The sequence below is a fragment of the Glycine max genome, chromosome 18 (assembly GCF_000004515.6).
Source record: "Glycine max cultivar Williams 82 chromosome 18, Glycine_max_v4.0, whole genome shotgun sequence".
Taxonomy (NCBI): domain Eukaryota; kingdom Viridiplantae; phylum Streptophyta; class Magnoliopsida; order Fabales; family Fabaceae; genus Glycine; species Glycine max.
In genome coordinates, this window is record NC_038254.2 from 50,963,562 (window position 1) to 50,979,290 (window position 15,729).

Sequence of the window (15,729 nt, forward strand, 5' to 3'; positions counted from 1 at the left end):
TCAAATGTTATCACCGTGTAGGTTTGAATATGAAATTACAGGTAAAATTCAACGATCAAGTTCAATTTATTATAGGTCCAACATAAACTCAAATGTTATCACTATGAAATTCAAAACCATGCTCATAAAACATGATAATCATAAATAGCACAACTTTATTGCTAGTAACCAATAGAAATTCAAATTTAAAAACTATTCAATAGTCATTTAACGGATATATTTTCACTAGTTTATCAAACAAAAAAATCAATACTTAATCAGACAACATAATACTTCAACAACTTCTCACACAGCAATAATACAGTATAGGTCATTTAAAAGAAAAGAAAAAATGAAGAAAATGAGTTGTGTTCGGCTGGTAGCATAAGTTGAACATTTCGGTTCGCGAGTCTATTCAAGTATACCTCATTTAACAGATAATTTAGTTAATCACGAATTTATTTGGGGAACGCTTTCATACTTGTGATCAACTGTAGGTAAGTTGTTGGTTCAATAAGTTTGACAAATCATAACCTGTAGACGCACTGAACACAATATCCAACTTTGTGCACCAAGTTGAACCAAAACTCATTTCTCAAAAAAGAGAAAAAGCTTGGTATCCTCCTATGTCTGTGCTCCAAACGACAGACATGAATTATTCTTCAGACACATGACTCTTGCCCTCGTAGTATCTTTTCTCACTTTCACCCTTCTTCTTATTTCGGTTCTGTGTGCAAAAATAACAAAGTGAAAAAGAAGAAAATGAGAGATGAGAACAAAGAAACAAACTTGATACACAACATATGCGGGATGAAAAGTAAAAACCACGAATTCCCTTTACACACATGTCTATTCTAATCTTTGAGAAATTATTAGGCGGTCTAGGACTATCATGATTTCAACTAATCTCTGTATGACTTGTGATTAAGAGTTTTTAATTCTTCATGCACATGGCGCTGAGGTACAACCATATAACATTTTCACCTGTCCACTCATTCACATTAAAATGCTCATCTCTTTTGCACTATGGCTCTGTTTGCTCATCATTTGCTACCATAGAGCATCCCTATATTCTTAAAGTTATCGCCTATTGGGGAATTTCCAACTTTGATGGGTAGTTGGAGCCATCACAACAACTGTCATTCATTCACGTAACTCGGCATCGTATGTATGACATCTCCACTAATCTCCATATCATTTTTTAAAGGATTCAAGATACTTCGTACAAAAAAACAAAAAATGCTTTTTTCAAACCATACAGACCCTGCAGTAACGTTTTCTATCATTTTATATTTTTTGAAATCAAAAAACATTTCCACAAACAAACCCACCCTTAGTTCACTCCCTTCTAACATACTGCCAGACTTCAATGTGTATATTACTTGCTCCAACAACTTTATATTGCTCGTCTTCTATAATGCTACAGTTACCTCAAAAATCTTTAAACCAAACATGATGTCAATACGAGTGAGAAATTCAATCCACTCCTAACCTCTCAAAATAGAATTGATTCAAATAGGTATATCAATTATAAAGTACAAACCAAACCCCTGCCAAAAATACTTTGCTTTAAGGGGGTAGATCACCCACCTTTGCCACCATATTTAGAACTTATCAATACAGACCATTCAATGCCAAAGCCATTTGCCAAGGAAGGTCTTAAAGGTTTCTAAACTACTAAACCAAATTACCAAACAGTCCACAACAGCCAAAATGAGCAAAATACCATTTATATTTCTAAACAGCAAATATCAAAACAAGAGGATTAATGAAAGGGAGAAGTGAGCTTCATGAAAAGGATACACTAGCAACCACATGTTTGGTCTTGTTATGAAATGGTTAATCATTAGCTAACAAGACTAATTACGATAGTGATTAATATATTGTTGTTTAAAATATAAATAACTCCATGTTATTGCTTGATTCTCCCTATGCTAATTAATAATTAAGACAGGTCCTTAAAAAGTAGGATGGTAGCATATTTTGATAACAAATCTCATGCTATCAAAAAAAGAAGCAAACTCCTCAAGTACCAAAATACATGCCTTGTGTATTCGACTAGACATTACTGTTAAAATTTGTCTTGGCTAGACACACTAATTACTTACTTATAGTATAACTACAGACCATGATAAAAACATGCTAAAGATGCTAACATTCTAACAGTAACAAGTACTACAAATTGAAAAATGATAGGCCAAAGAATCCAACAGTTACTACTAACCAAACAAAAAATTGGACAAAGGTCTGCAGTACCTGGTATGCCTCATGATTTGAAACAATCCTTCTAATTATTGTAGTAGTAGTTATATCTAAAGGACTTTCTAAAACTTTGAAGATGCCCATGCTAATAGGAACAGCATATGGATTGCATTCTTCCTATATGAAAACCAAGGTCAATAACTGATAAGGAAGGATAGTTGGAGATGAGGAAGCAACTTATACAAAAAGTAATAATTGTAAATACATCACTGTAGCAGAAAAGTAGACAATTTACCTTCTGAAAATCATTACTTTCTGCAATGGTTCCATGAACAACTAATGAGATGTTAAATGTAGTGAGCTGCACTCAAATAAATTTAAACCAAGTGTCACAACAATACATGACTAAGTGCTTAATTAATAGCAAAACATGTTCCGACTAAACCAAGAAATTGTCACTAATTTTTTTACTGCTTTCTAACAGCAACAACTAAACCTTATCCCACTAAGTGGGGTTGGCTATGTTGCTGCATTTATAACTAAAAAAAGTTCTAATTCATAGAAAACAAAATTGTTTAAGAGAAAAGAGAAATGAGAGATCTGTGAATACCATGAACACAATCAACTTAGACAGTATATTCAAAACAAATGCAAAAAGGTAACCAAAAAAATTTTTAGTACACCAACACTGCCCTATCTCTGTATTCAACATCACAACTCTTCAGAAACAGACATGAGCAGAATCCAGAGAGAAGCTATAAGCAAAAACTTATCCTATAAACAAATTTAAGGGCACAAGACACCATTTATTTAAAAAAGGATAAACTTTTAAGGTACAGGAAAAGCTCAAGTTCCCCCTTTTTATCATACAATGAAAATTACCTAATACAAGACCAATTCAAAGTAGAGGCATCATGTACTAATTATCATGTACTTTGAAAGTTTAGAATTTCAAAATTAAAATAAGGGTGAATAAAAGTTGTTTTAATTACTGGTATCGGCATTACAACAAAATAATAAAACTAATGGCACAAGAATGTACAAAAAAATAGAAAGGAAAGAATCATCATAAACAAAATTAATAAAAAATTAAAGGAATAAATATGTTTTTGGTCCCTAAAATATAGTCATCTTACTTTTGGTCCCTAAAAAATTTTTGCCCAACTTTTGGTACCTAAACATTTTTTCTTCTGTTTTTCATCCTCACCGTTACAATAAGCCATTAGTTTATAGGGACCAAAACAAAAATTAGATGTATTTATATGGATGAAAAACAAGAAAAAATATTTCAGGGACCAAAAGTCAAGCAAAAAATTTTAGGGACCAAAAGCAAAACAGGATCATATTTCAAGGACCAGGACCAAAAACATATTTAAGCCAAAACTAAATAAGCTAAAATGAGACTAACCATATCTTTGGAAATCTCCCATGGGGCACCAATTATAACCTCATCCACATAGCGACATGCTAAAACACTTAGACTTCTTTCATGAAGATTCATGATAGGACGATGCGATCCTCTAGTTGCACTACAAAGAAAGAAAACACAGTATAAAATTTCCACACATTACCACCCTGTATGAAATATAAGCACAAACAATATTAGATGTTCAAATTATATTAATTCAAATTTATAACTTACAATCGAGGCAACAGAGTTGCTACTACTGTAAAACAGTTTTTGGCAATGATGCAAGCCCAATAACTATGAAGCCTCACCCATACACCATATAAATGCAACAAATAAATAGGAAAGATAGATTAATCTTTAATACGATGTTACATAGAAGTATACAAAAAATCTCTTAGATAAAACAATGCTCACAATCCTGTGGCATATTTCAGAGACACCCATTTCAGAAAATCGATAGCCCAAATGATCATATAGAAGCCAAGAACATAACATTTTACTTAAGAATTTTATACCTCCCTAGAATTCTGAACAAGCTTGAAAATAAGCAACTACTACATCTACACACAAGGTGACAAAAGCAACCACTAATTTTTTACCTGAGACTTCCAGTAGAGTACAATAGAAGCTTTTAAAGTTGCAATAAAATCGTGCAAACAACTTCCAAGAATAAACCCAAATGTAACTGTCCCACCCCCTTTTATAATTTACAGAAACTAGAATGAAATTATTTTTACTAACCAAATCCCCAATTGCCAATATGTACCAGTATGATGGCAGAATGGGCAAGGGCAGCAAAATCTACAAGAATGACCAAAAGAACTCCCAGGAATTCAAGAGCCTGGTCTCTCCCACCCAAAACTAATTCTCACCGGCTAGCTTCCCCCTATCATCTCCTGCCTCTATCTATAACAGACAAACTAACTACCTATTCTAACAGATTATAAGGCCTACTCTGAACTAACAAGGCCTAATTAATAGGGCCCATCTTAACACCCCACATCAATGGCATCATAGTGGGATAGCAACACAATGAGTAAAACTGCAACCTGCCTGTCCACCCATTAACCTCATCACCCAGTCCCTGGAAGTGTGAAATGCTACTTTGACCAGGGTTTTTTTCCAGCTTGCTTATATAGCTCATGCTTCCATTTATATTATGTTTTCTATTGGCCTTTCTGTTTTAACCTTTTTATTGCATTTAAGTTCGAGAATGTGTTCTACTTTTAATAAGTTGATCAAATACTTGTAATAAGTTTGATATGTTAAAAAAATAGTTTAATTATGTTACTTTAGTAATTTGTCTTGAAGTATAAGTTATAATCTTTTAGTATGGCCAGCATGCATCTGACACTTGCCACAATGCCATCCAGCTTAATTCCATGATGGAGTTTTGGGTTGCCACTATTCACCATTGAGAACACTGATAACAAGTACAAAAACAAAATTTAAAAAGTAAATACAGTGGGGAGGCAGAGATATAAAGGTTGCCAACCTGACTGTCTGATCAGTGTGTATTCCAACAAGAAGAAAATCTCCAAGATCCCTAGCAAGCCTCAAGATCTATATTACATAAAGGTCAGTTAATAAAAGGTACAATATCCAGCCACATCCATTTAAACAATCTAAATGGTAGTAGCAGCATAGAAGAAAATTATTGCAAGAGGTATAATTTACCATGGCTCACCCTCCCAAAATAGCCCCCATCTAATAACCCAAGATTTATTTTCTATAGACAGATATAACAGGCAAATAGCAATAGATTATTGAATAAGAACATCACCAAAAAAGGGATATCAGTTATCTTATGTTTCTCTCTCACTACCCTCTACTCAATTTTGTGAGACTAAGACATTTTGACAGACTAGGTGCTTGTTTGGAGTATCTTGCTTTGCATTAAAAACAGCTTATAATCAAAAAGATGTTACTGAGCGGAGAGAGCTTTTGAATAAAAAGCTGTTTTAAGTAATGATCAAGCAAAACCAACAGTTATGCAATAAGGTATGTAAACTGTACCTCAACATGTCCAGCATGAAAGAGATCAAAAGCACCATCTATATATACAATGCGAGAATCAGGTCCTGGACCCTGGAACAGAAAGCATGAGTAAATTATCGAGTGACATGAAGAAATTACTACATATACCCTACACAAAGCATGGCTCTACTTAAAATTATTTGGAAAAAAATGTTACACAATCTCTAAGTAGCAAGAAATAAAAAATATATTTCTATAAGCAATAGGGAGAAATAAACCACCCATAAAGATTCAATCACAGCCCTAAAATATTCAGGAGACCAAATCAGTAACTTATACAAAGAGATATGCTATTATGATTACTGCTATATCTCTCAGCACATGGGAGGAAATCAGATAGAAAACTGAACAAAATGAAGAAAAAAGAACAAAAACAAGCTCAAAAGAGCTAACCCAATCTCCTTGACATAGTCTCTCAATCTCTTCACATAATCACACTCCAAAAAAATTTGAAAATCACTAGCTTGCATTTAATTTGATGTACTCTCCAAACTTTTGGGTCCATTGCTAATCAATCTCAGATTACTGAAAATGTTCACATGATTAGCACAAGTTTTCATAGGAAGGACTGAAAATGTTCACCCATATCTCCAACAATAAGCAAGACTTATTTGTTGTAACTTGTGTAGGATTCAAAAACCAATCCACTTTTTTGCTTTTTGACTTTTCAGGAAGGTTGTTATTTTAACAACTTCTATGGGTGATCATGGGTTTGGATGAACCCACGAACCTGAACAATCAGACAGGATCTAACAAAAAGGGAGTCTGGGTTAGTTCAGGTAATTAGGGTTCATGTTAGGTAGAGGAATGGCATAGCTGATCAATTTGGGTTGTGCATTTTGTTTATTTTTATAAACCCACTGAACTCTAGCAGGATGTTATGTGCTTTGCTGCATCCATGATGTGCGACTGATTTGCTACATCATTTGTCCAAGGACTATCTTCACCCCTCGTTGTGCCCTACCTAAGGCTATGTTTGGATATCTAATGGAGAATGGAATGGAATGGAGTGAAATGGAAAAGAATTAAGGCTTTGTTTGGTTTGGGAAAGAAAGTGATATGATTTTTAGATTGTTTGGCAAGTGAGAAAATGAAAGGAAAGAAAGAAAAAATCTTCTCTTGTTTGGTTGTATAGAAAGTAGAAGGAAAGGAAAATGTGTGTATAAAATTATCCCTGATAAAAAAAAAAATGTATAGAAATAAGGGTAGTTTAGTACTTTCATCTCAAAAAAGCAAGTTGTACTACTTTTGCATCCAAAATGAGAAGATTGAAAAAAAAGTACGACATTTTTATTAGTTGCTTTCTTTCCTGTTAAATAACCAAACAGGGGAATGACTTATAAATTTTTTCCATTCCCTTCTTCTAACTTTCAGCTATTCCAAACCAACACTAAGTTACCACTCTATTGTTTGGATATTTTTATCATGGAATGTAAAAGATAAGGGCTGGTATCATCTCATGCTTTCCCCCCAAATCAGGGGAAGAAAAAGGGGTATTTTCAAACAATCCAAACAATAGAACCTAGCACCATTCCAGTCTATTCCATCCATTTCCATCAGTCCAAACATAATCTAAATGCCATCCTAAAATATGATTCGGGAGCCATTACCTAGGTAACCTAGCTCAACGGAAGTCAGCAGTGTAAACGAGACATGTACCTCAGAAATGAATTTCTTGAGGCTGGAGTATGTTGCCACGTCACTAGGTTTGTAATTGTATGTCACCTATTCTGCTGTTTCCCAAATTTACTTTTCATAACATGATGGCATACAGTATAGATAACTAAAGGAGAATGCCAAAGCAATGTTACCGGCTACCAAGTTGCCCCCACTGTAGACCCTTCTATGTCATCTTTCCAAAACAAACTTTACTAACCTTTAACAATAGCCAATTAACGCCTATTATCATTTGCCACAAACTTAATTCCCAATAATCAGCCTTACCTACATGGTTGAAGGGCTTTTTTCTTTGGAAAAACAAAGAACTTATTAAAGAGATATAAATACAAGTGGAGAAGAAATCCTCAAAATATAAACCAAGAAAGAAATGGAAAAAAAAAACTAAGAACCTGATACATGTAACATAGCATGTCAATCTCTCTTAAGATCTACCAAAGACAACCCCCCTACCTCCCCCACATACCAAAAAAAAAAAAGCAGAACACCACAAGGAAGCTAAGTGATCGACTTGATCCCAAATGAACTCCAAAGGCAACACTTGACTAATTGAAATTGGAGCATTTCTCTCCAACCATATACACCAAACAACCACAAATTGAGAAGTGAACAACACCAAATCCATTTAGCAACAAGGTTTAGTTTTTTTATAATTCCTAGGGCCTAGGCTTCCCTGTCAGTTGATTTTCAAGTAAAAAGCTATCATTGGCTTCTTCCAGACCACAAGTCCCTATAAGGTATAAACAAGTCTAATGCACACGCCAAATTAAATCCTTAAAAGTGATCCAGTTGAGAAGGAAATAAGCAAAGCAAACAATAATGCACTTGTCAATGATAAATGCTCGAAGACTCATTCCTATAGACCAACATCATGATGTGAAGTGAAATACATGATTCAAGCATCACAAAGACTAAAGGATGCAAAAATAATAGAGGGGGGTGAGGAAATTGATAACAAGCTTATGAGCAGTTAGAAATCAGAATGAAGATTTTACATGAACATACCCTCCCATTTGAGAACTGAACAATTCTACGAGATGTAGGCAAAAAATGAGATATACGAGTTCCACTTGCAGTTGCAGCAGATGCACCAGCTTCAAACTTCGGACTATGGCCATTGCTGAATTGTCTTTGTAAAGAAGAATGATTATGATTTTTTTCAGTAATAGACCTTTCTCTTACACAGAGAAGCATGCGACCTGGGCAAAAAATGATTATATAACATTAATTACATATTTTATAAGTACTATGAGGGCAACCCTATAACCTCAAAGGGAAAACATAAAGACATGCTACAGTCCAAATCTATGCTTGCATAAAGTAAACATCAAACAAACCACACAAAGAGCCATCTAGAATGGAACAATCAGTAAGAACTGTTGCAAGTTCAGTGAGAATGGCCCAGAGGTTAGTCATCAAGCTTAGGTGGACAGAACCACAGTCCACAGAACAATAAGGAATAAGGAGAGTAGTCTAAAGAAAGGGTAAGGTTTGAAAGGTCTTTCAAAAAATTTAGTCAACTGATGGGAAGAAAAATTGTTACATAACCAAACAAATTACCAATTTGAAATCACAAAGAGTCACCCATTCACCAAAATTCCAAATTAAGCTTCACCACAAAAATAACCAAAATGGAAGGAAGAAAGGAACTAGAGTCAAACAGCATGCCCAATTGCAACACAACCAAAGAAAGCAAGCACAAGAATATAAATCTAACCAACAATATCAGTGCTGGAAACCCCTTCAGTACGCTTTATCTGCTTATATCGACCAGCCTTCTTAGCATGAGCATAAGCATCAGTTCCATCCGGAAGAACACAAGGATCATCCCCGTGAATAATGTAATCTATCTTGTACTCATCAAAAAGCTTCTTCATGAACTCCTCGGTTATCGCATAGGGAGCTTCAGGAATAACCTCATCCACCCACTTCACCGCATTCACCATTATCAACCTAACACACATACATCATCTCAAAATCCAAACCAGCACACCAAATCCCCCACATCAAAACAAACAATTAAATATCACATCAAAATTGAAGATTCAACTCCTCTAAAGCGGGGTAAGAGTAAAGTATGTAATATCATGCGTCAATAAGAAAATCAACTGTTAATATGTTAACCAAGGTTTTAAAAAATGGTCCATGGCCGTGGCAGCAAAGTTGAGGCTTTTTAATTTAAGTGTTTGTGGCCGCATTTGTCTGCAACTTCCCGCAATTTAAGGAAAACATGACAAAACTGCAGCCGCAATTTAAAACTTTGATTGTAACACATCTCTGAATTGTTATAACCTCGATTTTAACACATCTATAATTCGTTGTCCATGTGGACGTGACATTGACTGTTTCATCAACCACTAAGATCACTTACTTTACCCTCTAAGGCAAACTCCTAACTTCAAACAACCCGGATTCAAAAACTAAATAAACAAACAAAAGGGCATCCAAAACAATTCAAAATTGCTACTACAAGATCACAAGCACCACCACCACCCCAATAATCGAATTACAAAAAATGAGCACAAAGATGAAACCTTTCGTGAAGAGGGGTAACGGGGGGGCCCTTATTGGCAATGATCTCTGCATCACTAACAACCCCAACAATCAACTGGTCGCCGAGGGCACGAGCTTGGCGAAGGGCATTGCAATGGCCATAATGCATCATGTCGAAGCAGCCATCCATGTAGACGCGAACGGGCTTCTTGTTGCGTCTTCGGCTCTTCCAGAGCTGGCTCGAGTATGCACCCAGCAGTGACACCCCCACGATCACCCCTCCCACCATGCACGTCACCACCCACTTCGTCGCCGTCGCCGGCTTCTCCGTCAACGCCTCGTAACTACCCATTTTCCCTCTCTTTCGAGATGTTCGATGATGTCTCTTCTCTATCTATGTATCTATCTATTCTAGCACCGCTTCTTCTCCTTCCTCATTCGTAGCACCCACACAAAATGGAATGGAATGGAATGAAATGCGTAGCGAATTGTAGAATGTGCGAAAGGCAAAATATTCGGCCTAGGTGCGAGAATTTTAAGTGTAAGATTCCCGTAAAAATGGGCCCGAACCCCCGGGTTTGGGTTATTTGTACGAAACCGAACCGACAACATTGGAGACAGACACACTCACACACACAGCCCATGGTTTTTTTTCTGTTTCTTTTTAGGTTTAGTAACCCACCAATAGTTTTCAAATTTATTCTTATTAGTCTGAATAAATAAATTTTCTAATATGTGACATTTACATTCTAATTTTCAAAAGACTTTTGTCATTAAAATTCGTTAATTAACGGAATTAAAAAAAATTAACGGTAAAAACTACAAAATCTACTTATTAAATTTCAAGAACTAAAAGAATAAGTTTAAAAACGGACTAAATAGATACTTAAACCTTGTTTTTATTTATTAAAATTACGATTTTCTTGTTTTTTGTTTGGAGCGTACAAAGCAACACGAATAGCCAGAAAAATTATAGGCCCAAATATTGGCCCAAGTACTGATTATAGTATCCACCAGCTTAGTTGAGTAGTTCTTCAACATAGTTAATCAATATTAAGCATTTCAATAATCTCAGATATTAGAAAACAAAGTCTTATATATTATATAACATTTGTCAAACTAAAGTTAATTTAATTCATAGGATGTACGCAGGAATATAAGATTTCACTGCATTTACCGGAGTCGGACAAATGTATTTGGATCAATGAACTACCGGCTAAACCCGCAACCGACACAGTATATGGGTTTTATTTTTTTTAAGATCGTCTTGAATGCATGCGGAAGTCAATTATTGAAGTCGATCCTTTGAGTTTGTAATCCATATTGTCCAGAATGGAAGTTGCAATGATGGTGGTTTCCTACAGAGACATTACTACGTTTAAGTTAATGGATGTTTTAGTATAGAAACAATAGTATAAAAATGGAGGATTTCGTTATTTAAAAGTGCCAAGTGATATGAATTAGGTGAGACTGAGTTAACCAAGCTGTTAGCCTCCCACTAATGGCCCTCGTACATGCTTCTGCAAATACACATGGAGTAGTTCTTGAAGTAGTAGCAAGAATGACCCTTTAGTTAAAATGGGTGGCATTTTCAACTTGCTGAAAATCTATGAACAAAATATATATATATATATATATATATATATATATATATATGAAAAGTTGAAGTTGAAGTAGACTCAAATTTAAATTTTAAAATAATATTAGAACTCATCTTATTGGTTGTTTTAGGTACCATCTAATTGTTATCAAATCACCAATAAACATCTAGTCTTACAAATTTCACACTCTAGATATTCAATCCTCAAAGTGAGAGAAGGGTATTGAAAATCCTACATTAATTAATGATATATGACAAAAATAATATATATATATATATATATAAAAGTAAGGATCATTATCATTTCCATAAATTAAATATCATAAAGTTAGAATAATGAACTTCCAAGTGTCAAGTTGAACCTCAATTTGTCTAAGGTTCATGATGTGTTGGATATTTATTGAGTGTGCATATATAATCATTGGGCCATTAACAATTTCAAAATCAGTTCAAAACAAAATTTAATATTGCAATTGTTAGGAATCGAAGGACGAGTTAAAAAATGGAAAATTTTCATCAATGGATCACAAACACATCACACAAGTGAAATTAACATTATGATTCAATCTAAAATCTTAAGGCATTGGCTTGTGAGTTTTTCTCACTTATTTGTTAGTCAACTTGTCTATTTTCATCCTATGTGGGACTTCTCATTCCTATTTGAACTCCAACATTTTTTTCCTTATGTGTAAGTCTCTTTCACATTATAGTTCTCCCTCATATGAAAACATTTTTCATCTATGTGTAAGGGTCAAGATTGGGATGATGAATTTAGAATGAAAATGAAAAAAAAAATAGGGTGATGTGCAAAAAATTAGTTAGATAGGTATTTGGAGAGTGATGTTGAAGATGATCACGTTGAGTTTAACATTTTGAATTGGTGAAAATTGAAAGCATCCAAATATTACATTATTTCCTATATGGCTAGAGATATATTGGTTTGTGAGTTTTTCTCACTTATTTGTTAGTCAACTTGTCTATTTTCATCCTATGTGGGACTTCTCATTCCTATTTGAACTCCAACATTTTTTTCCTCATGTGTAAGTCTCTTTCACATTATAGTTCTGCCTCATATGAAAACATTTTCATCTATGTGTAAGGGTCAAGATTGGGATGATGAATTTAGAATGAAAATGAAAAAAAATAGGGTGATGTGCAAAAAATGAGTTAGATAGGTATTTGGAGGGTGATGTTGAAGATGATCACGTTGAGTTTAACATTTTGAATTGGTGGAAATTGAAAGCATCCAAATATTATATTATTTCCTATATGGCTAAAGATATATTGGTTATTCCTATATCTATTGTATCATTCGAGTTTGCATTTAGTACATAAGGTAGAATTCTAGATTCATTTCTTAGTTCCTTGGGTCCAACTACTATTGAAGCTTTCATTTGTGTCCAAAATTGACTTAAATCTACCAAGCAAAATGTTAATGACTTGCAAGTTGAAATAAATGAAGTGGAAAAATTGAATCAGTGAATCAGGTGTGTAATCACTTATTTCATTTTTTTATATTTGTATAAAATATCAAATAATTTTTGTGCTAACAGGGTTGTGCTTAAATTTTTAGAGTTGTTTAGTTTGACTTTAAATACTTTGAGTGTTGAGACTCCAAGTGTTGGGAGTACTAATGTTGGAACATCTTAAAGTATTACTTTCAGGTATATTGTTATTAGTTTCACCTTTTTTCATATTTTTTTTTTACCATGCTTATAATATTAATGGATCACATTTTGTTCATTTGTTTCAGCAAATCTGGTTGCAACAAATGTGGTTGTAGCAAATCTAGTTGTAAGAAATTATTTTGTAGGAAATAATTGTATTTCAGACTATTATAGTAAATCTTGTTAAATAATATTTTGTTTTAATTTGTATTAGTCTACTTTAGAATATTATGTTGATGGTGCTAAATGAATCAATTTTACTACTTTCAAACATTTGATAATATTGTGTTAATTGGATTAGATATTTAAAAGAATCATGATATAAAATAATAATTTTAAGAAGAAAAAAAAGACTAAATTTAAATGGATAATCCGTTGGCTCAAACCGAATCAAATCGTTTATGAATGAGTTAGGTTAAAAAAATTGTCAAAATCGAAACAAACCAAACCAATCCAATTCGATTGGGTTGGGTCTTAAATTTGATCAAAACTGATCCAAATCGGCCTGCGAACACCACTACATTGCTCCCTCTGTCATCGTTTCCAATCAAAGCTCTGACGCACCATTGTCGTCTTTCACAAACATCGTCGATAGTAACCATGTTTCCCACTACAAACCCAACACCAACAAATACAACATCATCCCACACCACCAAATTTATTCAAGTTTGCTCTCACAAAATCAATCACCAAACACATGTGAGGTGTCGTTGTTTTGCTGCAAGTCCCAGGTGTCGACGCATCTGACAGATGTAAAGAGAGAATGAAATTGAAGCTTTAAGAGAGAGACATGAAAGATGAAAAAATTTCTATTCCGCTTGCAAAAATTGAGGCTCCATTGTTCACCCCCCCCCCCCCTTCAACCTTCGAGAGAGAATGATGAAAAAGATAAAAGTTTCTCCCTTTCCAAGATATCACAATAATCGTGGCTTCGCTGGACTTTTCTAATGGCTAACCAGACAACATCGTACCTAGCTTTGTCATCGCAAGTTGGCATTTATTATTGTGGGGACGTGAGGAGTAGGGAAAGAGTTTGAATCAATTGCAGTGGGATGGTAATGATGTTGTTCATGGGTTCCAATGGTTGTGCCGTTGTGAAAGTGATGGACAGAGAAGGCTAGGAGGAGTGGAAGGGAAAGATTGATAAAAAAAAAGTAGGATAAATAGCTTAGGTGACACATCCAAGACGAATTTCTTACGCTCTACACATTTAGGTTATTTATCTAAAATATAATTTAATCTTTATTTTTCTCTTTTTTTAATCGTTGCAAACATAATATTATAATAAACATTAAAAATAGGAAAACAATACTCAAACAAAATACACCGCCATTAAGTTAAACAAATAATTAAGATAAACAAATATTAAAAATGTTTTAATATTTGTTTATTTTAATTATTCAAAGTTAATATTAATTAACAGTTACTAAAAAAATATTTTAATTTTCATTAGGGGTATATGTGTCATTTCAAATATATTTTGGTTACTGTAGCAACTTTTCATACTTCTTCACCCATGAACCACTTAAAACACATTCTCCACGGTAGAAAGCGCCTTGATAATACAGACTCTTTAAACTCTTTTTTTTTTATTTATTTATTGAATTCTCTCAAAAGAACACGGCACTTGAAAGAAATTCAAGAAACAAGAAGGGGCAAAAAAACTCACGAAGGAAGTGATAAAGAATCATTTGCATTTGATAGGAAAAAGACGAAAAGAGTAAGTAGAAAAGTGAAAATGGCTCTTAGCTAAGTCCAAAAACATGCTGCATGCAAGTTAGCTTTAAAAGCAAAGACAAAACATATATCTCATCAATCTATCGGGAACTTTCTCTCTTATTTAGTACTACACAATGCTACAGGCAGAGGAGGCTCCACCATGTTAACAAGATAACCGGCGAGGAGCGAGGGAGAAGGGAGAAAATGGAACCACTGTCCCCTCGGGTGTTGAACCCCAAAATAGGAATTTGCAAAGCACACAATTAAATAGTTTTAATCACAACAATCTAATTGTTGGACTTTTCCCATTGTCATGATATAAGCGACTCTTTTTAGGTGTGGGGAATGAACAATGATTATTGAATTATTAAGTCACTTATAAACTGTGTAAACTAGAACAAAGTTACATAATTGAAAGATGATTTTCAATTTAGCCTCTAAGATAGATCATAAGTATTGATTAACTTTTACAGACACATATCATATGTGTGATAATTTTCTTTTATTATTATTATGTGTGATAATATTAAAGTTACTTTTTATCAATGACATGAAATGACAAAATCTCAGTCATGAAATGGTTCATGCATGATCCATCAAAATCAGTTATGAGGAACAGAGGAAGGACGTGTGGGTCAAAAACAATTTTGTCTTAAGGTCAGCAATGTCGACTAGGGGTCGGGGGGCTTATCAACTGAATCCAGCAATGGATTTTTTATTTGCAACAAGCATGTGTGTGTGTGTGTTAAAAATGTGTGTGTAGGTTCAATTTGATATCTTGAGGGTGCGTGTGTGTGGGAGACACTAAAATGTTGAATTTGATATCTTGAGGGATTATAAGGAGGAACCAATAAAATCCTATTTAACGAATAATTTTATTATAGTTTATTATTGGTTAATTTTATTGTTCCCATTTCACAAAAAAATTCTTAAACATTTACAGC

The 15,729-nt window shown here is 34.1% G+C and overlaps 1 protein-coding gene across 1 annotated transcript; it reads right to left on the reverse strand.

Moving 5' to 3' along the window:
• Positions 1 to 253: 253 nt before the first annotated feature.
• Positions 254 to 10,326, reverse strand: LOC100775240 (ethanolamine-phosphate cytidylyltransferase). The gene is made up of 9 exons (XM_003552289.5): positions 9,841 to 10,326; positions 9,024 to 9,259; positions 8,312 to 8,505; positions 5,609 to 5,680; positions 5,088 to 5,155; positions 3,590 to 3,710; positions 2,477 to 2,542; positions 2,236 to 2,358; positions 254 to 706 (listed from the first exon to the last, which is right to left on the reverse strand). The coding sequence occupies exons 1-9, from the start codon at positions 10,149 to 10,151 to the stop codon at positions 635 to 637; spliced, it is 1,263 nt and encodes a 420-aa protein (XP_003552337.1). The 5' UTR covers positions 10,152 to 10,326; the 3' UTR covers positions 254 to 634.
• Positions 10,327 to 15,729: the final 5,403 nt, after the last annotated feature.

What these genes read in the sequence shown, in the direction of transcription:
- LOC100775240 (XM_003552289.5), bottom strand. Translation starts at nt 10,151, where the DNA reads ATGGGTAGTTACGAGGCGTTGACGGAGAAGCCGGCGACGGCGACGAAG. An exon ending in TTCAGTTCTCAAATGGGAGG is followed by an intron (nt 5,681 to 8,311) that starts GTATGTTCATGT and finishes TTTCTGTTCCAG; the next exon opens with GGTCCAGGACCTGATTCTCG. An exon ending in CACACTGATCAGACAGTCAG is followed by an intron (nt 3,711 to 5,087) that starts GTTGGCAACCTT and finishes CTTTCTTTGTAG; the next exon opens with TGCAACTAGAGGATCGCATC.